This window comes from Prunus mume, linkage group LG1 (genome assembly GCF_029339155.1).
Source record: "Prunus mume cultivar Tortuosa linkage group LG1, ASM2933915v1, whole genome shotgun sequence".
Classification (NCBI taxonomy): Eukaryota; Viridiplantae; Streptophyta; class Magnoliopsida; order Rosales; family Rosaceae; genus Prunus; species Prunus mume.
The window spans coordinates 18,580,378-18,603,552 of record NC_142698.1 but is presented as its reverse complement, the minus strand read 5'-3'; the positions used below and the strand labels follow the sequence as shown (position 1 = coordinate 18,603,552).

Sequence of the window (23,175 nt, the reverse complement as noted above, 5' to 3'; positions counted from 1 at the left end):
ATTTTCTTTAATTTAACATGTTATATTATCATATACACCAAACCAGCTACTTAGGTGGAATCATTTTAAAACAGTTGATAGAAATGAGATCAAGATTATTAGAATAGAATCAATGACCCAAAAATGATGAAATGAGTCGAAAAGTTACAAAATTCTGTTAACAATTAATTGAACATAAATCAGCAAGCCTGGCCAAATTCATTGTATAAGGGATCGTGTAAACAAATAATTAACAGACCCCAGTTGACCATAGTAGTAACATACATAATCACACAACACTCTTGTCTTGTAAAACAAAACTCTAACTATGAAGTATAAACCCAAAAACACGCACACACATCTTATTTCTTACCATACCACATCTTATTCTTCCTCACAACTCAGGCAGTTAGATTAGATCAGACATCCTTCTTCTATGACGACCAAGTGTAACTCTCAAGTTTGGATCAGATGAGGTGACCAACTTGCTTCGCGTCTTGGATGATTCCGAGACATTGCATTTCGGGCTCTCTGCAGGGAGAGTATCTGCTGCTTCCTGGGCGTATCGTGATTTTCTGTTTGAGTTTTGTAAGATTGCTTTGATTTGAGGATCTGAGTAACTCATGGATTGTGAGGCTGTGAATTGGATTGAACTTCTGGCCACAGACCTTAAACTTCTTGCTTTACCAACAACTTCTCTTTCTGCAGCACTTTGCCTTTGTCGACTGGCTGCAGTGGAAGTCATGAACCGAGGCAATGAATTTGAAACATTGCCTTTACTTGCTTTCTCCGGCTTTCGAGGCATTTCTACAGCTTCCTTCAGATATTCTTTGGGACTAATGGGGGCCTTCTCATCTTCTAAAGGTCCATAAGTGGTTGAGAAGAGCTTTCTGTTTTCACGTAACAGCAAATCGACCTTTTGTATCTGGTTTTTAAGTTTATGGCATTCTTCTTCAGCTTCTCTCATGTCTTCTTCAAGTTCCTTGACCCTTTTCTCCCTGTGACTCTTCAAGTCCTAAGACAATGCAAACGGTTACGAAGATTCACAGCTAAGGGAACCAAACAATTACCAAGAAACTGCAGACAAGTACCTCTGATAATTCCCTATTACACTCTATAGCTCTAGCTCTCTTAGCGAAGCTCAAAGAACATATCGTCTCCCCAACATCTTCTTCACATGGGCTGACATGCACAAGCATCAAAACCTTCGAACCAGCACCTAAAGCATTTGGATTACCAAATAAATATCAAGCACTGTCAAGTCCAAATGGTGAAAAGGGTGTGAAAATCATGCGAATATGGGATCATTCTGCCCTGCTCACGATAGCAATTGAAGGCACAAACTTAATGATTTGTGGTGGAGTCATTACCGCATATTACATATGTAGTATAAGCTCATTTATACAGATTTCAAAATTAAAATTCTAAGTTAATCAAATTAAATAACTCTGAATTGTCTGTATGTGTAAAGAAACTCAGATCCATAACAAAATTCAAAGAATGTGGTAATCTACCTAAGGAATCTTTCAGGATTTGCGTAAGCTTGCTGTTCCTGCAACCAAAATTTTAAAGTCCATCAGATTCTAGCTGAATCAGCACGCAAAGAGAAAAACCTCAAAAGGCCTGTCTTAGAGGAGGTTATAACCAACAGCACAGATCCACTCACCAAGGGAAAAAATAAAAAGGCAAAGGGAAGAAGGCAACTAAAGCTGACAACCAACTTACCTGTAAGGCACATGGCCTCGCTTCCGTCTTAGAGCAGCAATGACATCACCCAAAGCTGAAAGAGAAAGATTTATGGCCCTTCCCTCATCAAGTGTTAGTCCAGTTGCTCCTGTTTTAAGCAACCGTTCACTTCCTCCAAGATCAACCATCCACAGTTTACCTACTTCCCTTTTAGCTTCCGAAGCATCCCCGTGCCGGAATATGGTTATCCTCGTTAAGCTAGATATATGAAGCTAAAAAGATAACGTAATTATCGACCAAAATTAATCCAATGGAAAATTGTGAAAAATCTAACTAGACCTGGAACCCACCAGTGAGACCGGCTAGATGCCTCATTTACATTAGTCCAAGAAGTAGATCTAACTCTCCTCCCCCTATTATACCACCATCTAGCTTTAGCAAAATCAACGATTTGCACTTCCGTAAGACCCTCGATTTCCACTAATCCCTTTGGATCTGTTTGAATGTTGAGATTGCTGTAGTAAAGTTAGCCAAACCAAAGTAAGCAGTCTAATAAATGGCCTGCAATTGTCGCCTCCTCTAATGAATTACTCAGGGCACTAAAATGAAAGTTTATTACCATCTTGTTACAGCTTCATGTGGCCTACAAGCTGGTTTTGGGGACAGTAGATCTCTGAGACTGCCCATGTAAACTTCTAACATGCTCATTGAAAATGTGATATAAGATGAGCTATCCAAAGAGGCTTGACAGAAAAGCTCTTTGAGAGCTCGAGGAATTATTCCTGGCTGCTCACTTGTGCCATCCTGCAGATGCATTCAAATCCATCCTTCACACATATTTGAAAAACAAATATACATCAACCAGATAACTGCAACAACCGCTGAATTTTAAGTTTCTATCACTAACCATGGTAAATGTCTTGCCAGTGCCAGTTTGACCATGAGCAAATATACATACATTGTGCCCATCAAGTGCAGATCTGAGAATTGGTTTCACCTCAGCAAATACATCTTCTACAGAATTTGGAAACATGATATAGTCTCTCTTACTACAACTGAAACAATTAATTAACAAATAATCAAACTTGTAAAACACGCATAATCTTTTTTTTAACACTAACCTTGGCTGGTTTCTTGAGGAAAAACCTTATCAAAGTCAAATCCTTTTCTTGTTCCAGCTGACTTAACCACAATCTTCTCCGATCCAGCTGAAATGGGTTCTCTGATTCTTCTCTTGTCCATCAGTATAAACGGTCGGACCCGACAAAACACTCGAATGCTGCCTGAACATTCACTTCACTTAATACAATAAAACATAAAAGCGTTACAGGTAAATTTATGATTAACCACACAACCTTTGATGTCTATAATCTTATTCAAAGCTTCTCTCCGTTTCTCATCCCACAACCTCTGCCTCAGCTTCAACTGTGAGATTTCACCTACAAACCCAATTGGCCCCAAGATCATATCAACTGCTTGGACTAAGACAGTGGCCTGATCACTAACTTGAAACTGAAACTCAAAAACTTTACCTTCAAGATTTGATATGGACTGCTGAAGCTCATTCTTTTCGTGCTCGGGGATGACATTGACATCAGTACAGATGGTGGGAAGAGGAGGTGAATCAGAAAAATAAGAAACTGGGGGAAGCCCATCAATGGAATCTGAGTTTGATTCCATGTGAGATGTTTGAAAGAACTCTTTTGCACTAACTGAAACCAGTGAGATCTGTTCATTTTCAGTTGAAATGAGCATTTCTCTCACAGAATATAACTGGCCTCTTGAAGAAAGATGAACTATTGGGGCAGAGGAAGAAAGAGATTTAACTATTCAACATAAATAAAAAGAAAATGTCACAAAACCAAGATATTTATATGTAATATACAAAAAGACTCGGTAATTTTAGATTACTCTAAACCAAAGCAGTTCCTTCAATCAAGCACAACAAGAATTGTTTGTCTGTAGAAAAGTTACAGTTTGGTACTAGAAGTAGACCAGTCTATGTCAATAAATGACCCAATAATGAAGAAACTGAAAGTTTATATAAATAAAGCACTTCCAAGTACAAGAAAAAGTTATACAGACAAAGTAAATGAGGGTCATAAATCTCTCATATTTAAAAGCAGCCAAATAGAAAACCTCAGATCATATTTGAAGTAGAAAATACTAAATTTTGCTCTGTTTAAAAAAACAGAGTAAAATAGAAATGGCAGAATTCAGCTAGAGATGAACGAAAAGTCAAAAACTGAGCACAGATTTCGAAGAACCCGGAGGAAAAATGGAAACCCAGTTGGTGCAAGTTACTTTCAATGATTGAATACTCTATAGGACCATGATTAGCAAGCAAGCAAGCAGGTGAGGGTCCTTGTTGCAGTTTTGAGGGTTACTAAGGTAAATTACACCCCAAAAGAAAGAGAGAGAAAAAAAAAACATGTTTTTTTATATTCTTGTTTTGGGTGGTCAAGATCTAAAACTGAACTGTTTAAAGTAGTTTTTCTTCCAGACAGGGTACAGGACAGAGGAGCGTGTGGAGCGGAGGGAAAACTTGCAGTGCTTCTACTGTTTACACCCATTACATTTAGCATTACACCCCACCAAACTTTTGTTTTTTTTTCGTAAATCACCGCACACCCCCCACCAAACTAAACTTAACCACTCCACTAGCGCTTATCCTCATTTATTTCTATTTTCAAAATTAATTTTTTTATTAATAAATAATTACAACTCAGCCCACTTTTTTCGGCCCACAAATAAACCGGAATTTGGGCCTTGGGCTAATATAATATGTAGTTGGATTGGTGCTTTGGGTCTGAACTAAAACCTCATCGGCTATTGTTTACTTGATAGAGAATAGAATCCGACTTTGGTTTGTTAATCCTGCGTGTATTTATTTAGGGTGATTAGTTAAAAGTAACGCTACTTTTATTATATTTATATACCACATCACTTCAAAAAATGTCAATAAATCATAAAATAAAATAAAATATTAAATTAATTTTAATTGATGTGCTGTCCACCTCATAGAATCAGACCGGCTAAATGCCATAAGAGTAGCATTATTCATTAGTTAATCAATTTCTTGAATATAATTTTTGTTATTTGTATGAGATGAAAATATATAATTTCCAAAAATACTGAATGATTATTCACATGATTTAGTGTATTTTTGTATATTTAGGCATTTTTAAATACATTTTATCTAGTATTTTGAAGGTTTTTTTTTAATAACCAACGTAATTTTATTATCCAAATTCAATATACAAGATGATCAAAGTTCAAATTTATTTGTCATAAATTCTTTTATCCACATGCAACTTAGGGTAGGAAGAGTTAGAGGATAAGCCTTCATTCATAGTCTAATAAATTTAACTTTACAAGGCTATTAAAGTATATACTGTGATCTTAGTCAAAAATAAATATCATATATAAATGATTTATGTAAGGGAGTAGCTTCTATTTAACATTTCCAATAAATGCATTTTATATTAATAAGAACAAATAATTTATTCGGAATTTAAATAATTAATAGTTGCCATCTCCGTTAGCACTTGGTATTCGCTTTCAGTGAGTTGACATTTGGCGGGGGCAACCCAAAAAAACACCGCAAAGTGGTCCAAGTCATGTGGCACGTTGGATGTCTTATCGGAATTTCCAGTTTGACCACCATGTATCGATGCCTACCACCCCACCAAACCTATTTTGAATACGTACACTATCCCTACTCTTAACGGGTGAGGAGGAGAGAAGAAAAAAAACAGAAAAAGAAGACATATAAAATTACAAAACTATGCCTACTTTTAATGGGTGATAAGTATTCGTGAATTCACACAATATGACCGTTAGCTTAACGGGTGGCTAACATGTCCACCAATAGTGGAGTCAAAAAAATTTTACAAAGAGGGCACCTCATATATTGAAATTTATTTTTCTTTACAGTGACATTTTAATTATTTTTTTACTTGATACAAATTCATAAATTTAATTACTATACTCTATTATTTTACATATCACATTAACTGTCTACTTATCATTCATACTAGCAAAAGATATTGCATACACACAATAAAATTCAAATGGTAATTTATTACTAAAATTAAAGTCAAAATAAGACAAAAAGAGAGTATGGGTTGGGTAGTAATAATAGTGAAAAAGGGAAAGAAGAAAAACATGAAAGGCACTTTGAAGTTTGATAAAAAAAAAAAATGTAATTGTGTTAAGAAACCCAAGGTCTTAAGAACATTGAGAGGGGGGCATAGGACCTTCCCTGGGCCTTAGCTCCCTCTGCCCTGATGTCCACCTATTTTCAACACGACTCGTTTCTTACCTGAATAATAATTTTTTCATGCAAATTTCTTTTGTGTTAACAGGTAGTGTATAATATTGTCATGTATACATTAAACCAGCAAACATGTTTTTTTATATAAATTTTAGTAAATCAACCACAATTGGGATGACATGCCAAGTGCTAATTATCAACTCATTATATCAATTTAGATAAATATGGGATGTGTACTGGTTCATCCTTACTTTTTTAAATAAATAAAAAATTATTTGTTAGCTGTTATCTTCTTAATCTCCAACTTTATTATAGGACATCCCAAATTCTGCATATCTTTTTTTTTTTCTAATGCAATCTCATGCAATTGGGGAGTAGACACGCATAGATATATTTTGCAAAATGCTGCAAGAAACCCCACCCCCAAAATATGATGTTTGTGTTCTAATATTCACTTAAAGGAAATGATTATATGACTGATACCAAAAAAATAAAAATAAAAGACATATGAAGTTAAACTTTGATTATTTTTATTAATGGAGGAGTGGGTTTCGAAATTATGACATCTTTCAATATTAAGATGAGAATGTGAGGATTTTAGTCATTTTAGAGTTGTGTGTGATTCTTTCTAAATCGATTTAACATGTTGTTGCATTTGGTCATTGAAGAAGATTTATCCATATTAAGCACATAGTTGCTTTGTACTTTCGTTTGTTTATCAATAAAAACTATCGCTTATTCTTTTTCTTTTTTTAATGATGAGAAGCCAATTTCCTAGATTTGTTGGCTTTATGATATAACTAAGGCCATCATGTCTTTGATTCGAGGACTGGCATCAATCAAATTAATGTATTATCAGAAAAAAATATATATTAGGATGAGAAATATAACTATTGATTGAAAAAAGAAAGAAAGAGAAATACCACTATATTAAAAACTAGTTGATACTAAATAATTGATTGTTTAGCATGGATTAGAAAATTTAAATGCTTATAGTTGGAGGATGTATTACATATTATCCTATTTAGTGTATAAAAGTTTTATTTATTTATTAAGAGACATGAAGAGGGTTTCTCACACATACACTACCAATGTGTCATAATCAATGGCGAAGCTAAAATTTCATGTGTGGGGACCTCTTACAAATTATAAAGAATAAAAAATTCAAACTCACAATACATACGATATATATATATATCTCATATGTCAAGAATTATATTGCTTATTGGTTGCAATCATAATTGTCCTCAATAATGAGATAGACAAATACATTCTAAGTAAGAAAAATTGCAAGAGATAGATAAAAAGTAGCGATTTAGCAAATATATTTAAAGCTTTTCTTCCCGTTAAACCCAATAGAAAGAAAAAAAATCAAAATTTCACAAACTAAAAAAAAAAACTTAGGTCCCTTCATGCTTTTATATTATACATGAAAAAATGTTTTATGTAAAAAAACTGACTAAGTATGAAAAATGGTTTTTTAGAATAATCATTTTCTCAAGATCATTTTTGGTGGCTTTTATTCATTACGCATCAAATAAGAAAACTTGATTTTATGGGATTTTACTATGAAGTATATATTGACTTAATGAGCCATCATTTTTACCATAAATCGTATTTTGCACTAAAACCGATTTTTCATATTTTGATTTGGTGCGAATTTGATTTTATAGTAATTTTATTTCAATTCAAATAGGGGATACTTCCTTATTTACATTGTAAAATTAAGTAAATGAAGTAATATAAAAATAAATGAAAGTAAAAAGATAAAGATATTTACTTTTAAAATATATAAAAATTGAGTGGGGGCCGAGGACCACACTGTCCCGCTTTGGTCATAATGGTTGAACTTAAGATAATTTATGCGTAAATTAAGATCCTTTTTCACTCGGCTAGGTTCCGTTAGGAGACAAACTTGTTTTATAAAAAAAAATAAATTATATAGTTTGACGTGCCGATTGTATTAAAGTTTTGTGACACAGTCAGTGCATATATTTTTAGAATGAAATTTACATAATTGCGCAAAAATATGAGGGAAAAGTTTTCAATCGCACTCGCTATTACCATCGGGGACCGCCATTCACATTGGCTGAGGGGCCATTTTGTAATTCAACTATATCTCTCCATCGTCCCCAGCCGGCCCCACCCTAGGAACCAATTGCCAGCGAGACAAGTATCCAGCCACCCGCGTCTATCCGCGAGTATAGCCAAGTCCACGCTCAACGTAATTTATATAGTTATGCAAAAGGACAATATCACCCTCGATCAGAACCCCAAAAAACTGAGTCAAAGGACTCGGCCACATTAAAATCGAAACCCACACCCAAAGCAATTTCCACTCTTATATCGCAACTCAGGCAGTAGAAGAAGAAAACGAGCAAAGAGGAGGAGCTTCAAATTCTTCATTGGTTGATAAGGTCAGGGTTTTCACTTTGTTAATTTCACTTCCGTTTCTTTTTCTGTAACTCCACGGTCTGGCTTTATTTTTTGGATAAAATAAATTGATACGCATTTTTTTTTTCTTATATGGATTTTGTATAAAGTAGTGGAGTTGGTGATCTGATTGGTAAATACGAAATGATCAATGGGTTTGGATTATGTATTTTCTTATTTTGTTGGTGTTTTGGGTTTATTCTCTCACGAGGTTTTACGGAGCTTAAAACCTGTACTGGGTTAATCTATTTTAGTTAATCTGTTAGTGATTGATTCTGTGATTGTTGGAATATTTTGAATAGATAGACGGGTTGCACGAAATTTTGAGATACAGCCACATTTTTTAGGCAAATCAAAGTTGCAATTGGATGGTTAAAAAGGCGCTACTGAAAGCTTTTGACTAAAACCTTTAGCAATTTCTCTGGGTGGTCAGCAATGATTTCACAGTTGTTGGTCGGATACATGTATCTATAGTGCGTTTTGATTATACATCAGTTGTGGGTTTTTGGGTACTTGGGGAGTTTATGAGGTTGTGTGGTGTTTGTTGCTGTGTGGTTTATAGGGCTAAGAAGTGTCACTGTTTAATCTGTTAAGAGGCTATGTTTTAGTTGACATTTAGAAGCTTATCTACTGATCAAGAAGAGAGAGGGAGAGAGAGAGAAAAAAGAAAAAAGCATTCAGACCCTATGCTACAGGGTTTGTATTTACTCATTGGTACAAAAATCAGTATTAAGTTCTGCATTTTGGTTTCAAAGGCTGAATATATGTTGTTATATATAGAAATATGTATGTACAAAACAATTATATTCCATCTGATATTAACAAACATTTTTCTATTTCTTTCATGTAAGTGTATTGATTTCTTTTAATTATAGTTGCTTTAGGTATTGATTTCATTTGAGAGGTGATTACATGATAAAATATTCCTTAACATTTGAAGAAAGCATATCTGTTTATCTTATGCATAGGATATATTACCTATGTTACGTATATAATGTATTCACAAACTGAAATGAATAACTAAGTTCTTAGGGTTGTGGTATACTTATTTCTAGTGTATTGGCAATGCCTTTTGTGATACAACACTTGCTAGGACTGCAAATATATCCTAAAACTGAGGTCACTTTTAGGAAATCATCGTTGTATCCACTATTATATTTATTTGTTGATCGTTAATTTTTCTTACTTTTGTTCTAGTTGTTTCTGCGATGCACCGTGTGGGTAGTGCAGGGAACACAGCCAATTCCACTCGCCCTCGTAAAGAGAAGAGATTAACATATGTGTTGAGTGATGCTGATGACACAAAGGTGAATTGATTCATTATCTTTCTCCTGATTTTTGTGTTAAGTTCTGTCATTAAGTTTTTATTTGTTAGAATCAATATTGTTTAGTTATTTGTAAATATATAAGTCTCTCTTTTGGATTAGAAGGCACGGCACTCTACCAATTTTGTATCATCTCCCTATATTAGCATTATGCATGTTCAGCATTTTGTGGTGTTAAGTAATAAATGCTTATGGTACTGTGTTTGGATCGTTTCTCTGTATGCAGCATTGTGCCGGCATAAATTGTTTGGCTGTATTGAAGGCATCAGTGTCTGGGTGTGATTACCTGTTCACTGGAAGCCGTGATGGCACACTAAAAAGATGGGCGCTGGCTGAAGATGCTGCTACATGCTCAGCAACCTTTGAGTCTCATGTGGACTGGGTATGCATTTTTCTTTTTATGTTTAAACCTTTTTTTTCTGGTTTAAATTTTTAAAATTTTTTATACCGAACTTACCATATGAGGTCCTGTAGATGTTTAACTTATGAGAGTTCTCATTTTTCTCATAAAAAATGAGTTCCTGCATGCATAAGTTACAAACTTATACTTATAGAGTACTTTTGTTGTGCAGGTTAATGATGCTGTTCTTGCAGGTGATCATACGCTTGTTTCTTGTTCTTCAGATACTACCCTCAAGGTTCAGTGGCTTAGATCTTTGTTCTGGTTTTGTAACTTATGCAATGTCTTTTGCTGTAATTTATTTTTATGTTTTTATTGTATACTTATCCATGTGTCAGACTTGGAATTGCTTGTCGGATGGAACTTGTACCAGAACTCTTCGTCAGCATTCTGACTATGTCACTTGTCTTGCTGCGGCAGAAAAAAATGTAATTTTCTTGTCAAATTTTTATCCACCTTATTAATGCATGGATGAAAGGTTTGGTCGTTGCACTCCTGCTATATGATTTAGTTTCATGTTGACAGCACAACTTGTGCTTGGAGGAATCTTGTCCATCTTTATTCGTACCCGTTTATCTTGAATATATTCTCTCATTTCCTATAAGAAAAAAAGAAAATTTCTGATCCTTTTATAGTGTCACGCATTTTAGAGCAATGTTGTTGCCTCTGGGGGACTTGGAGGGGAGGTATTCGTATGGGATCTTGAAGCAGCTCTTACTCCGGTTTCAAAGTCAGGCGATTCAATGGAAGATGACTCTTCAAATGTTGTCAATGGTTCTGGAAATGCACTACCGATTACTAGTTTACGTACCATCAGCTCTAGCAACAGTATTTCTGTGCACACAACTCAGTCGCATGGATATGTTCCAGTTCCTGCCAAAGGCCATAAGGAATCAGTTTATGCTTTGGCAATGAATGATAGTGGATCACTCCTTGTCTCTGGTGGAACAGAGAAGGTATATTTTGATGTTGGTAGTTGGTTTAATGTCCCAAATTTGTTATGTTTGTTTTGTACGCAAGGAATTGTCTAAAAATTGCAGCAGTGTTCCAACTTTGGGTTGAACATAATAACTTTCATCTTCGTGTTAATAACTATAAATCATTTCATGATGCCCTTAGGTTGTGCGTGTTTGGGACCCTAGAACTGGTTCGAAGACCATGAAACTAAGAGGGCATACGGATAATATCAGGGCTCTGCTTCTTGATTCTACTGGAAGGTTGGTTGGATAGGTTTATCATAGCCTGTCTTGATTGAGCACTTTAAAATGATTTTAGTTTACCCATTGTCTTGCATAGTTCGGTTTGTAAAATGAAGTATATTTGAAATTCAAATATATAATATTATTCTAGGTGTCGAATAATGTTTGGAATATTGCTTATAGATGTTACAGCAAAGTGCATTGAACATACAAGTTAGAACCTTGATTTGATAAGGAATGATTTATTCATCTAATTGCATTGTTCTATGTGCTGCATTTGTACAATCTTGTTTTGCTACCAGTATTAACGTTTGTGTTTTAAATTTCATTTTTGCAGATATTGCTTATCAGGATCTTCTGATTCTATGATCAGGTTGATAACTCACATATCTCTCCTTTAACTATGCGGGCAGTTAGCATAGTTAGCATTAGATGCAAGTTGAAAGATGTAATTGCTTATGTGATAAGTAGTTGGTATTTCGTCATCTGTATAGTTCACCAAATTCTTTGCCCATTTTGTAGGCTATGGGATCTTGGTCAGCAACGATGTGTGCATTCTTATGCTGTGCACACAGATTCTGTTTGGGCACTTGCCAGTACCCCAACATTTAGTCATGTATATAGTGGTGGGAGGGACCTTTCTGTGAGTACATTTTTCTCTTGTAACTTATGTTCTGAGACATCTTTGGCTGTTTAGATTTGCTGCTCATCTGTTTAATGCCCAATGTTGTTTGTTCCCTCAGTTATACTTGACAGACTTGGCCACAAGAGAGAGTCTTTTGCTTTGCACTGGGGAACACCCCATTCTGCAGTTGGCTTTACATGACGATAGTATATGGGCTGCAACAACGGATTCTTCAGTTCATAGATGGCCTGCTGAAGGGCGCAATCCTCAGAAGATCATTCAAAGAGGTGGTGCATTCTTGGCTGGAAATTTGTCCTTTTCGAGAGCAAGGGTATCCCTAGAAGGATCAACCCTAGTAAGTATCGCTTAGTTCATTGTATTTCAAAATTTCGGTCTTCTTGTTGCATGTGCATGTATCATCCTCTAGTTGTCATGTTAGCTGCACATATCTTTTTCTTTTCGGTCTTATTTGGTGTTTGTCATGTCAGACCTTTGAGTTTGGTGGATTAATGTTATTTTGGTAAATGTTGTCCAGGTCCCTGTTTATAAAGAACCAATATTTACGATTCCTGGAACTCCTGGAATAGTGCAGCATGAAATATTAAACAATAGAAGGCATGTCTTGACAAAGGTAAATCATGTTGACTTTCTCGTATGTTATTATGATGAAGCACCTGTTTTAAGTTAACCAGTTTTGTTGTCAAATAGTGTCTTGCCGAGTTTGATTTTATGAACCGATGCGATTATGATAGGATACTGCTGGTTCGGTCAAGTTGTGGGAGATTACTAGGGGTGTTGTTATTGAGGATTATGGAAAGGTGATACATTCTTTTTTTCCTGTAAATATCTGACTAGAACCATCTAATGTGTATAGAACTAATGCCTGATTGGGGCCGAAGATTTCTGGCAATTGTTTTTTTGTATATTGAAGTTTTTTTTAGGGAAGATTATAAGCATCTATCCTTGTAATGTCTGCCATACAGGTCACATTTGAGGAGAAAAAAGAAGAGCTTTTTGAGATGGTATGCTTCCTGGTCTAAAATGATTTGAGCTTAACAACTTAATAGCTTTTCTTAATGATTTCTTTGCTGCTTCAGGTGAGCATTCCTGCATGGTTCACAGTGGATACCAGGCTTGGAAGTTTATCCGTACATCTGGACACCCCACAATGCTTTTCAGCAGAGATGTATTCAGTAGACCTTAATATTGTGGGGAAGCCTGAAGATGACAAGGTAGCTATAATCTTGAATTCGTTTCTATGTTTGTTCTTCCCCCTTTTTTTGTGGGTTCTGTCTTCTGTGATTTGTCTTATATTTTTTGGATGCATTCAAAAGTAAAGAAGACTCTTTAGGATGCATTCAAAAGTTTTATTGAAAGGCTAGCCTTGAAGCTCTTAATAGCTTGATGCTCTCTATTATATATATATATATATATATATATATATATATATACGATGCATACTAAAATTCTGTCAAAAATATGCCTGAGATAATGAATTGAAAAGGATTAGTAATGCATTACATTACTCACAATTATTGATTAATAATTTAATACGTATGAATTTAAAAATGTATTAGTAAAGCCAAGTTTAGCTTCCTTTTTATCTTTTCCTCTACCCTCCCGTTACTAAAGTGGTTTCAAAGTTAAATTGAGTGCTTGTAACTTTTCAGGTTAATCTAGCACGAGAAACCCTTAAAGGGCTCTTGGCTCACTGGTTGGCAAAAAGAAAGCAAAGATTTGGAGTGCAAGCATCTGCTAATGGGGATGCACCATCTGGAAAGGAAGTCACCACTAGAAGTATTACGCATTCAAGAATTGAGGTGGATAGTAATACTGAAAACGATTCAATGGTCTATCCTCCCTTTGAATTTTCTACAGCTTCCCCTCCTTCAGTTATAACTGAGGGCTCTCAGGGAGGCCCATGGAGGAAGAAAATCACTGACCTAGATGGTACTGAAGATGAGAAGGACTTTCCTTGGTGGTGTCTCGATTGCGTGTTGAATAATCGCCTACCCCCTAGAGAAAACACCAAGTAACTTACTTATTTTCAATGTAGTTCTCCTTGCTTTTATTTGAAGTTTTTATTTCCTGCCTGAGAATAAATTCTATTTTCTATAGATGATAATGCTTATGTCTATTCAAAAAATTACTTGCCTGAAAGTTGCAATTAACTTTGTGCATGTTGAATTTTGAATGATTTATTGTTTTCCTGCACCAACACTTACTTCTTGAAAGATGTTCACTCTAGCAATAATTGTTGAAACTAAAGTTCCTGAATAGAGCTATCATGAAATATAGTAGAGAAGTGACTTGTTTCCTTTCTCTTCTATGATTCTGTCTTTTACTCCTTGTGGCTGAAATTTCTCCTTTAAAAAAAAAAAAATCTTTCTTTCTTCTGGATGGTGTTTGATTTTCAGTTTGCTAATTTAATCGTTATCTTTGAAATATTATATATTTTGGTAGATTTATCTTATTGGAAAAAAAATCCTTTATTAGACTATCTCACAAATAAATGGAAAAAAAAAGAAGCTTTGATAGACTTATGACATGCAGAAGTCTGAAATAGTTATCTGGTTTGGATGATTATGATTGTTTTTGCCAATATTTTTTGTTTTGGTTTATCTTTACAGGTGCAGTTTTTATCTACATCCATGCGAAGGTTCAGCTGTTCAGATCCTCACACAAGGGAAACTTAGTGCACCTCGTATATTAAGAATTCATAAAGTAAGTTATGGGTTTCATGGTAGTTGATGCCTTAATTTTATTATCATTTTTCTAAGGTAAGTGAATAGTTTCCTTCATTGTGCTAAAGAGTAAGATTCTTAGTGAAATGCAATGACTGCTGGAGTATGATAGAATAATACCTTTTGAAAACAGTAATGAGAAAGCCAAAGTTTCTACTTCTGCATTATTTGTTAGTATTTTAAAGTACATTTGTTATTTTTATTGAAATGCTGAAAGGCATTGATTTGGATTCGAATGGCAACATGAAAAGTGGATGCCAGCAGAATCTATCCTTTTCTGCTGGTGTCCACAGCTGCTGTGATGGAAGATAATTTTTATATCTCAGTATTTGGTTTATCAATAACATACAATATGACCAGCTTGGCTTGCTTTGTCTTGGTATGCAGGTTGTTAATTATGTAATTGAAAAGATGGTCCTTGACAAACCATTGGATAGTGCAAATCCTGATACAACACTTGCTCCTGGTCTTGCCGGAGGACCAGTGCAACTATCAGCCATTGGAGATGGATCTTTTCGATCTGGATTGAAGCCATGGCAAAAGCTTAAGCCTTCTATAGAGATATTGTGCAACAATCAGGCAAGTGGATAAGCATCTTGGGTGTACGTAGTCACCTAGATAGTAATTAGTAAATTAACTTTTTAGTAGGACTCTTCTGTGGTGCAAAAAAAGTTTAATGAGCTATAACTGTTAAAAGTTTAAGCTAGAGGTAAATACATTTTCTATTTATGGGATCAAGCGAATTGGATTTAGTAGAGTTTAATTTGATTGTTTCTGATTTTAAACTGCTATCTAAAAGCAATTTAATTGTTATGTGACTGCTATTGGTTATTATTTTTTTACTTTTTGTTATGCGCAGGTCTTGTCCCCAGAAATGAGCTTAGCCACAGTGCGGGCTTATATATGGAAGAAATCTGAGGACCTGATTCTCAATTACAGGGTGGTTCAGGGAAGGTGATTGTATGCTAGATTCCGGAGGTGGGGTGGTTATTTTTATCCTTTCTATGCAAGTTTCTGTAAATTTCTAGTAGAAAAGTGTTGGAAGACATGAACATTTTGAATTATTTCAGTAAATAGAAGACTTTTTGGTTAAATAAGCTTTTCACTCATTTTTACTGATCGGAACAGAAAAGAACATTAGATGCACATTTATTATTATGTTTGCGAACTTTAATATACATGACTTCTTTACTTCCTGAAAAAACCAATGTTGACACGTCTTAAAACTGATGTAGACTTTAGATGATGCTCAAGCTTTGTTGTTGATACTTGCAGGTGATATTGTGTTTAAGATAAAGGGGAAATATTGATTCTTCTGGGGAAGCTCTTGGTATTCAGAAATACATTTGTAAAGTTTGAAAACCAATTGATTGCGGATTCCAGTGGCATCCCCCAAAACTTGCCGAGAAGGCTCTGGTTAAGCATGTTCCTTGTTGGGCAGGTTGGGCACCCATAAATCTTGAACATTGTCGCTGACATAAAAGCTTTTGCTGGACGCTGCAGATTTTCTCAAGTGGTTGTCTGCATGTGACAGTAGATAGAGTTTTCGACTGTGGATGAGAAATTAACAGGAAGTATCTTGGAACTTCCCAAGAGCCGAATTAGACACATGATGATGAAAGATTTGTAGATTTGTACTGTCAGTTACCTAGCCATAGAATATTCTATTGTGAAGGGGATTTTAGTTTCTTTTTTGTTTCATGGAATAAGACAGTCCCATTTCAGTTCCATATCCAGACTTGTGCTGCTCTTTAATGTAGTTCCTATTTTATATGAGATCATACTAAATGAAATCCCAATTTTGCATTATACGGGTTATAAATTTCTGTATGATCCGGTAGTTTTCCTGTTTTCTTTGTTTCCTCGTGTATGTATACACTTCATGTTATTCAAAAGTAATTGGGACTCATTCTTTTATTGTTGTAATACTTAAATTCTTGTTTTGTGGAGGCCAAGGAATTTGCTTTCGTTTGTGCCGCAACTTTCTGCTTCTTTGATTTTAGGTTAAAGTTGGGCACCCTTGGTTGGGTATATAATATATTTTCCCTCATAAAAGAAATGTTGGGCGCATATGCAAAAGACGGCAAATTCCCATAGGTGTACCCAGCAAGCACCTTACATTCCTAACTGATTTTGATTGCTCAATTCCCAAACCAGAATCAAATTCTATGGTCCAGAGAGAGTGATCTTAGAGTGGTCCATAATCTCTATCTCATGGTTGTGTTCTCTTTGATTAGGTTTTGGCTTAAGCTTCTTAACCACATGGAGTTTTGGTCATTCCACTCACGGTGGTGCTTGTTGCTTGCAAGCAATTTCTTGGAGGCTGCAAGTGAATGCTCTTTTTCATTAGGTTAGATTCCGTCAGCTTTTGTTTTCTTTTTCAATCCCGAAGAGATACTACTTGTGTTGTGATGGGCCAACCGTGATTTTGATTGATGTTCAGACTCACATTGACTTGTGAGCATCTTAAAAAGGAAAAAGAGAAAAAGAAAAAAATAGGTGGTGCTAGTTAGCCTAAAATGAAATGTACAGTCAGGCTGGATTGAAAATCACTGGGAAAAACAGTTCCTTTACGAGTTACGTACAATGTCTTACCTTTTGGTCAGAGTCATTCATAGAGGTTTGCTAGGCGTGTTTTGTAGGTGGGCCACCCACGCACCATTTCAAGTAATATTTTGTTAAAAGTCTCTCTCTTTCACTTATTTTTTTACAAGAAGATCTTCCCTCACCTCATTTGGAAATTACAGCAAAAACAAATCGCGGGAAGGAGGAACAATATATTCTTCTTTAATTGCCTTGCCCTTTTCGGCTACCAAGTAACTTACAAAGTTTTACCAGTGTTCACTGGTCAGCTTCCCCTTCTTCCAGAACTTCTGCAAAAGGCCAAAGACAAAGAGCCAGTCAGGTGACCCATGTGGCAAAATATCATCCAGACCAAAAAGCAATGGACAAAACTCAACTCTTTCCCTGCCACTCAGACCCACGTCAGGTATAATCCAAATTCTTAGCTAATAATTTAATTTCCTCATTTATTTCATTTCCAGTTGTGTTCAGATTATTGTTTTAATATTTGACGTTCAGTGTACCAATATTTGGATCGAATTATTCTTGAAGTAAATGAAAGCTCAAGAATTTACTTGTTTTAAAGGCCATACCTTCCATTAGTGCTATCTGGGTCTGCTTAAAGTTCCAATTTTCTACCCATTTCTGTGTCCTGTAGAGTTTGTGCGAAACATGCGATTGCAAACGTTAAAGTGGTCTGAGGGCAGTCCAACTGAATTTAGTAGCTTTTTTGTTCAGCTTTTCCCAAGTGGTAGTTCTTAAGTTGGTGAACCTTGACAAAGGGTCTATAATCTTTTACAATTGCTTGAAGCCATGACATCAATTATAGGCTTCCCAGGACCACATTTTTGTGTGTTAAATTCAGAGAATAAACCTCGGTTTCAGGTGCAAGTTAGGAGTTTAGGTAGTAAGGATTCACCAGTTTTGTCATCAGATTCAGTTGCTGTGAATGGTGCTTCCGTAATCGAGGAGAGGGAGGAAAGGAGGTCTTTGATTGATGAAGGGAATGAGAGGTTGAGGCATAAGGTTAATGAGGAGAAGAGGGTGAAGGATGGTGCTCTTGAAAGTTTGGAACCTTTGTGGGATGATGGGTATGGGACTGTGACTGTAAAAGATTATTTTGATGCAACCAAGGAGATGATTAAGCCTGATGGCGGACCTCCCCGGTGGTTTTGTCCCATTGCTTGCGGGGCGCCATTAAAGGATTCTCCAATTCTTTTCTTTTTGCCTGGTAATTGATGCCTGACCACAAATGCCAATCCATAAATTGGTTTCTAGTCTTGGTACTGTAATTTGCATACAAGGGATATATGTATAAGATAACTAAACTTGAGGAAAAAAGTGTTTCTTATGGGCTGACACTCAAAGATGAGTTTGCTAGTGAGCGAAATTCTATATTACAGAAAGTTTGCATAATCATTTTGGTATTGATGCATGCAGGGCTAGATGGTACTGGGTGGGGCCTCATTTTGCACCATAAAGCTCTTGGGAAGTAAGTTTTTTTCTTCTCATAATTAATTATTTGTTTATAGGATCTTAGGAGGAAAGATAACTCTTATCTTCAATTTGGACAATTATGTTTTGTTGCCAAACTTCACTCGTATAAATGGTTGCCCTTGTTAAGAAATCAGGTTTAGCTAAATTTGAGGTTAACTAGCAACTTCTGATATATACTTCCTTGAAAAATGCAGGGCTTTTGAAGTTCGATGCCTGCATATTCCTATTAACGATCGAACACCATTTGAAGGTCTTAATTTTTGAAAGCCTTTGTATATGTTTATTTTGTAACTACGCATCTATGCATTTATCTATACAAACGTAATCTGTGTAGAACAGAGTACTTTCTGGAGTTATTTATGAAGTAATCCCACTTTTTACTCATGATAGTGAGGATCATTTTTGTTGGGTCTTTATTTAAGAAGATGTCACTCTTAATCAATAATTTAGAGAGTGGTTTCAATTATGAAGGGCTGGTGAAATTTGTCGAAGAAACTATCAGGCTTGAGCATGCTTCATCTCCAAACAAGCCAATTTATTTGGTCGGAGATTCCTTTGGAGGATGCCTATCACTTGCCGTTGCTGCACGTAATCCTACCATTGATCTAGTACTGATACTAGTCAATTCAGGTTGGTTATGAGATGTGCAGTTCAATATTCTTCATCTAATATTCTTACATTATGTTAATGACCTGTCATAACTCTGTCTGACATTTTATTTTTTGTTTTTATTTTAGCATCATCAATTGAAAGATCTCAGCTACAACCTCTGTTCCCTATCTTGGAGGCTATACCTGATGAATTACATACCGCAATTCCCTATCTCCTCAGCTTTGTTATGGGTATGTGATTTGTTGCTCCAGGATCTGATTAACAAAAACATTTGTGGAGAAGTCAAATAATTCATTGCTAATTTGGCACTTGTCTTTGCTCTCAATCCTGTGTTAGTTATGTTACTTTATTTATTGAAAGCAGTTCTGAGAACTTTTGGATGTTAGTTTTCCTGGAAAGTTTCATGTGTGTGTCATGATCAGAAACAACTATTTGCAGTCTCAAATTTCTCGTTTTCAATGCCAAATACATGAACTTTCATTCCATCAGGTGATCCAACAAAAATGGCGATGGTTAATATTGAAAGTAGGCTCCCTCCCAGTTTAAAACTTACACAATTGTCTCGCAACCTCATTGCTTTGCTACCATGCCTCTCAGTAAGTGCTTGCAACTTCTGTTCTTGAACTTTGTGTACTTTTCCTCCTGGAATTATCATTTTCTCCTTTTAACTCGTTTTGAATTGTTTTTAACCTTCTTATATCTTTCATTTGGTTATACTTGCTTTGCTCATCGCTTACTGTAGATTTTTATTATTTTTATTTCAGTCTTTGGCTGATATTATACCAAGGGCGACTCTTCTTTGGAAGCTGAAGCTGCTCAAATCAGCTGCTGCTTATGCAAATTCCCGTCTCCATGCTGTTAAAGCTGAAGTACTAGTGTTGGCCAGGTTCACTATACCTAATGTGGTTCTCTCTTCATTCGCATGAAAGAATGATTAATTTAAAATTGTGTGTATATATATTTGATTTCTTTTTTCTTTGGGTACAAATCATATATTTGCGTTTCAGTGGCAAAGATAACATGGTGCCTAGTCGAGATGAAGCGCAACGACTAATGAGCTCATTACAGAATTGTACAGTTCGTCACTTCAACGACAATGGACATACCCTATTACTAGTAAGTTTAAATATGTATGTATGTTACGAGTCTGGTGTGATGCTTTGATGCAAACTTCTCTGTACTGTGTTACCCTTGTGCAATAGAAGTTTTAATTTTTTGGTACCTTTTCCTTGTGAAAACACAAACTTATTGACTGCACTCCTGCTGTCATGTTATAGGAAGATGGCATTAATTTGTTGACAGTTATAAAGGGCACTTGCAAATACCGTCGTTCGAGGAAGCGGGATTATGTCTCAGATTTTCTTCCTCCTAGTATTTCAGAACTCAAATATACAACCGATGAAGTATTCAGGTAATTCAGTTCAACACTTTCACTTTCTTTTTCTTTCTTTTTTTCTTTTTTTCTTTTCTTTTTTTCCTGTTTCCTTTTCTATTGTGTTTTCTAATGATTTTGTATACCACTTGTGGACATATTTGTGGATATGGGGCCAGAGAGCTGATACTAAAATACATGAATGTCAGGTTATTACGCTTAGCTACTGGTTCTGTAATGTTCTCAACATTGGAAGATGGGAAGATAGTGAGAGGTCTTGCTGGAGTACCTCATGAAGGACCTGTCTTAATTGTTGGTTATCACAATTTAATGGGATTGGAGCTGAATTCTTTAGTTGAAGAATTTTTAAGAGAAAAGAACATAATGGTTCGTGGAGCAGCACATCCAGAGTTGTTCTGGGGGAAGTCCGCGAGCTTGGCTACCTTTGACTGGCACAAAGTGTTTGGTGCAGTTCCTGTCACAGCAAAAAATCTATTCAAATTGCTTTCGTCAAAATCACATGTTCTGCTCTATCCTGGTGGTGCACGTGAGGCTCTCCATTTCAAGGTGTGCCAAGCTCCTTCCTTGTGTCATCTTAAACCAAATTTTCAATAACTTAAGAGCCTTGTATTATCTGTCCTAACAAAGGAAGTCTCCATTTTGCATGTTCCTAAGATGTATGCAATGAATTTTACAGAAACATTTCATTTTTGTTGGTAGTTTGATATGTTATAGTTTTGGTTTCCCATGTTTATATGGTGCTTGTATAATTGGCAGGGTGAAGAATACAAGCTATTCTGGCCTAATAAACCGGAATTTGTGAGAATGGCTGCACAATTTGGGGCCACCATTGTACCGTTTGCAGCTGTGGGAGAAGATGACCTACTAGAAGTAAGCTGAACCTTGCAGTTTTTCTTCTTGAGCTAACATTGACCAAAAGCTGAACTTTGCGAAGTTAACATTGTGCTCTGCTTCTTATTTGTATATGGCAGTTGGTTTTTGACTACAATGACCTAAAGAAGATCCCTATGATCAGTGACTATATCAAAGAATCTAATCGCAATGCTATAAGATTAAGGTAATTAATTACTCTCCATGTATTATTTTTTTTTTGGTTTCTAATCTTAACTAGCTGTTTGTGAGACTTGAATTATCTTGTTTTGACAAAAAAATGTGGTGTGGCTATAGGGATGAGACGAGCGGGGAGGTGGGAAATACAGATCTCTTTTTACCGGGGGTTTTGCCCAAGTTTCCAGGGCGCTATTACTATTTATTTGGGAAGCCAATAGTAACCAAGGGAAAAAAAGAGTTCCTGAAAGATAAAGAAAATGCAAACAAATTGTATTTGGAGATACAATCTGACATTGAAAACAGTTTAGCATACTTGCTTAAGAAGCGGGAGGAGGATCCTTATAGGAGTGTTACAGACAGAACAGCTTATCGGGCGATGTATTCCCCTATACATGAAGTTCCAACATTTGAGCCTTGACAATTTATGTTCCAAAAATCGCTGTATTTTCTGTAACCTTGATATTAAAAACAAGGGAGTTTCACTAAAACACCCAAAATGGAGGTTGAAATTATAAAAAAACCCAACACCCAAAACACTTTATAAACACACCCAAAACCCATCATTACACACACTCAAAACCCATTTATAAACACACCCAAAAAGTTGACTTTGGGGTTGATTTTGGGTGTGTTTATATTTAAATAAGACTTGGGTTTTTTATAAATACATGTCTAGGATTGGGTTTATTTATAAATTTGTATAAAAACAAACCAAAACTGCAAAAAAACCGTTTTCCCTTTTCCAATGTAGGCCCATTTTGCCATGTTTAAAAATAGGCCCATTTTACAAAACTCAACCCGTTAGTTATATTGAAAACCAGGTCAGTTATCTTCTTCTTCCCAGCGCCGCCTTCTCCTTCCTCTCTCCGTTTCGATGTCATCTCTGTGTTTCGATCTCTCTTCTTCTTCTTCCTCTCTAGTTACGCGTCGCCTAACTCCCTGGCGCCTACCCCTAACGATTAGGGTGAAATCGCGGCGGTGTCCTCCCGCCTAGCGCCTAGGCGGCCGCCTAGCCCGATTTTTCCAACTCTTTGTGCACGAACTCCACTAATTAATACAAGTTTCATATGGTGCGGCCCAAATTAATGGGGTTTTTTTTTTCCTGTTATCTTTTTCAAAAGAAATACTGAATCTTTTGTTGCAAACTTGAAATTGGGGTCTAAGAAGAAGCATTATAGCCTGAAAAACAGAAGAAAAAAGAAGTAAATGTCCCTCTGTGAACAGAAATTAACAAGAAACTACTCAACAATATCTCTAATAAAGGATGCAACGTGATTGCCTTTTCTATATAGAATCCATAATGAGAGACTTAAAATAATGAGGAAGTAAAGTTGGAACTCAGACCAGAGGGAATTACATGGTAATGCCATGTGGTTAATGGAGGTCTCAATCCA

At 35.8% G+C, this 23,175-nt stretch overlaps 3 protein-coding genes across 5 annotated transcripts; 2 read left to right on the top strand and 1 right to left on the bottom strand.

Annotated features, from left to right (window-relative positions):
- Positions 1-144: 144 nt before the first annotated feature.
- LOC103318552 (P-loop containing nucleoside triphosphate hydrolases superfamily protein) lies at positions 145-4,004 on the bottom strand. Of its 2 annotated transcripts, XM_008219949.3 has the most exons (10): positions 3,198-4,004; positions 3,021-3,104; positions 2,787-2,948; positions 2,573-2,679; positions 2,285-2,469; positions 2,016-2,180; positions 1,705-1,923; positions 1,494-1,531; positions 1,071-1,198; positions 145-994 (listed from the first exon to the last, which is right to left on the bottom strand). In XM_008219949.3, the coding sequence occupies exons 1-10, from the start codon at positions 3,418-3,420 to the stop codon at positions 389-391; spliced, it is 1,917 nt and encodes a 638-aa protein (XP_008218171.2). In that variant the 5' UTR covers positions 3,421-4,004; the 3' UTR covers positions 145-388. The 2 variants fall into 2 exon arrangements, with proteins under 2 accessions (XP_008218171.2, XP_088905738.1); XM_089049612.1 differs by lacking the exons at positions 3,021-3,104; positions 3,198-4,004 and having other exon boundaries at positions 2,285-2,492; positions 2,573-2,645; positions 2,787-2,913.
- A 4,194-nt stretch (positions 4,005-8,198) lies between these two features.
- On the top strand, positions 8,199-16,476 carry LRS1 (Transducin/WD40 repeat-like superfamily protein). Its single transcript, XM_089049603.1, has 19 exons — positions 8,199-8,358; positions 9,572-9,681; positions 9,926-10,081; positions 10,272-10,337; positions 10,438-10,527; positions 10,750-11,055; positions 11,219-11,316; positions 11,636-11,671; positions 11,821-11,941; positions 12,042-12,278; positions 12,459-12,554; positions 12,676-12,741; positions 12,907-12,945; positions 13,021-13,155; positions 13,594-13,955; positions 14,554-14,647; positions 15,055-15,246; positions 15,527-15,645; positions 15,943-16,476. Exons 2-18 carry the CDS (start codon positions 9,583-9,585, stop codon positions 15,623-15,625), a joined length of 2,292 nt encoding a protein of 763 aa, XP_088905729.1. The 5' UTR covers positions 8,199-8,358; positions 9,572-9,582; the 3' UTR covers positions 15,626-15,645; positions 15,943-16,476.
- Positions 16,477-17,455: 979 nt separating this feature from the next.
- Positions 17,456-22,250, top strand: PES1 (Esterase/lipase/thioesterase family protein). Of its 2 annotated transcripts, none has more exons than XM_089049581.1 (13): positions 17,456-17,654; positions 18,669-18,721; positions 18,921-18,976; positions 19,198-19,356; positions 19,464-19,568; positions 19,828-19,934; positions 20,103-20,224; positions 20,346-20,454; positions 20,616-20,749; positions 20,920-21,277; positions 21,488-21,601; positions 21,703-21,788; positions 21,899-22,250. In XM_089049581.1, the coding sequence occupies exons 1-13, from the start codon at positions 17,580-17,582 to the stop codon at positions 22,197-22,199; spliced, it is 1,779 nt and encodes a 592-aa protein (XP_088905707.1). In that variant the 5' UTR covers positions 17,456-17,579; the 3' UTR covers positions 22,200-22,250. The 2 variants fall into 2 exon arrangements, with proteins under 2 accessions (XP_088905707.1, XP_008218169.2); XM_008219947.3 differs by lacking the exon at positions 17,456-17,654 and adding an exon at positions 17,661-18,460 and having other exon boundaries at positions 18,670-18,721.
- Positions 22,251-23,175: the final 925 nt, after the last annotated feature.

Excerpts from the sequence above, each read along its gene's own strand:
- LOC103318552 (XM_008219949.3), bottom strand. The coding sequence starts at position 3,420 with ATGCTCATTTCAACTGAAAATGAACAGATCTCACTGGTTTCAGTTAGT. Across the intron at positions 2,949-3,020 it reads TAAGATTATAGACATCAAAG|GCAGCATTCGAGTGTTTTGT; the intron begins GTTGTGTGGTTA and ends GTGAATGTTCAG. Across the intron at positions 995-1,070 it reads GTAATAGGGAATTATCAGAG|GACTTGAAGAGTCACAGGGA; the intron begins GTACTTGTCTGC and ends GCATTGTCTTAG.
- LRS1 (XM_089049603.1), top strand. The coding sequence starts at position 9,583 with ATGCACCGTGTGGGTAGTGCAGGGAACACAGCCAATTCCACTCGCCCT. Across the intron at positions 11,056-11,218 it reads TCTCTGGTGGAACAGAGAAG|GTTGTGCGTGTTTGGGACCC; the intron begins GTATATTTTGAT and ends TGATGCCCTTAG. Across the intron at positions 15,247-15,526 it reads AGATATTGTGCAACAATCAG|GTCTTGTCCCCAGAAATGAG; the intron begins GCAAGTGGATAA and ends TGTTATGCGCAG.
- PES1 (XM_008219947.3), top strand. The coding sequence starts at position 18,043 with ATGACATCAATTATAGGCTTCCCAGGACCACATTTTTGTGTGTTAAAT. Across the intron at positions 20,225-20,345 it reads GAAGTACTAGTGTTGGCCAG|TGGCAAAGATAACATGGTGC; the intron begins GTTCACTATACC and ends TTTGCGTTTCAG. Across the intron at positions 21,789-21,898 it reads CGCAATGCTATAAGATTAAG|GGATGAGACGAGCGGGGAGG; the intron begins GTAATTAATTAC and ends GTGTGGCTATAG.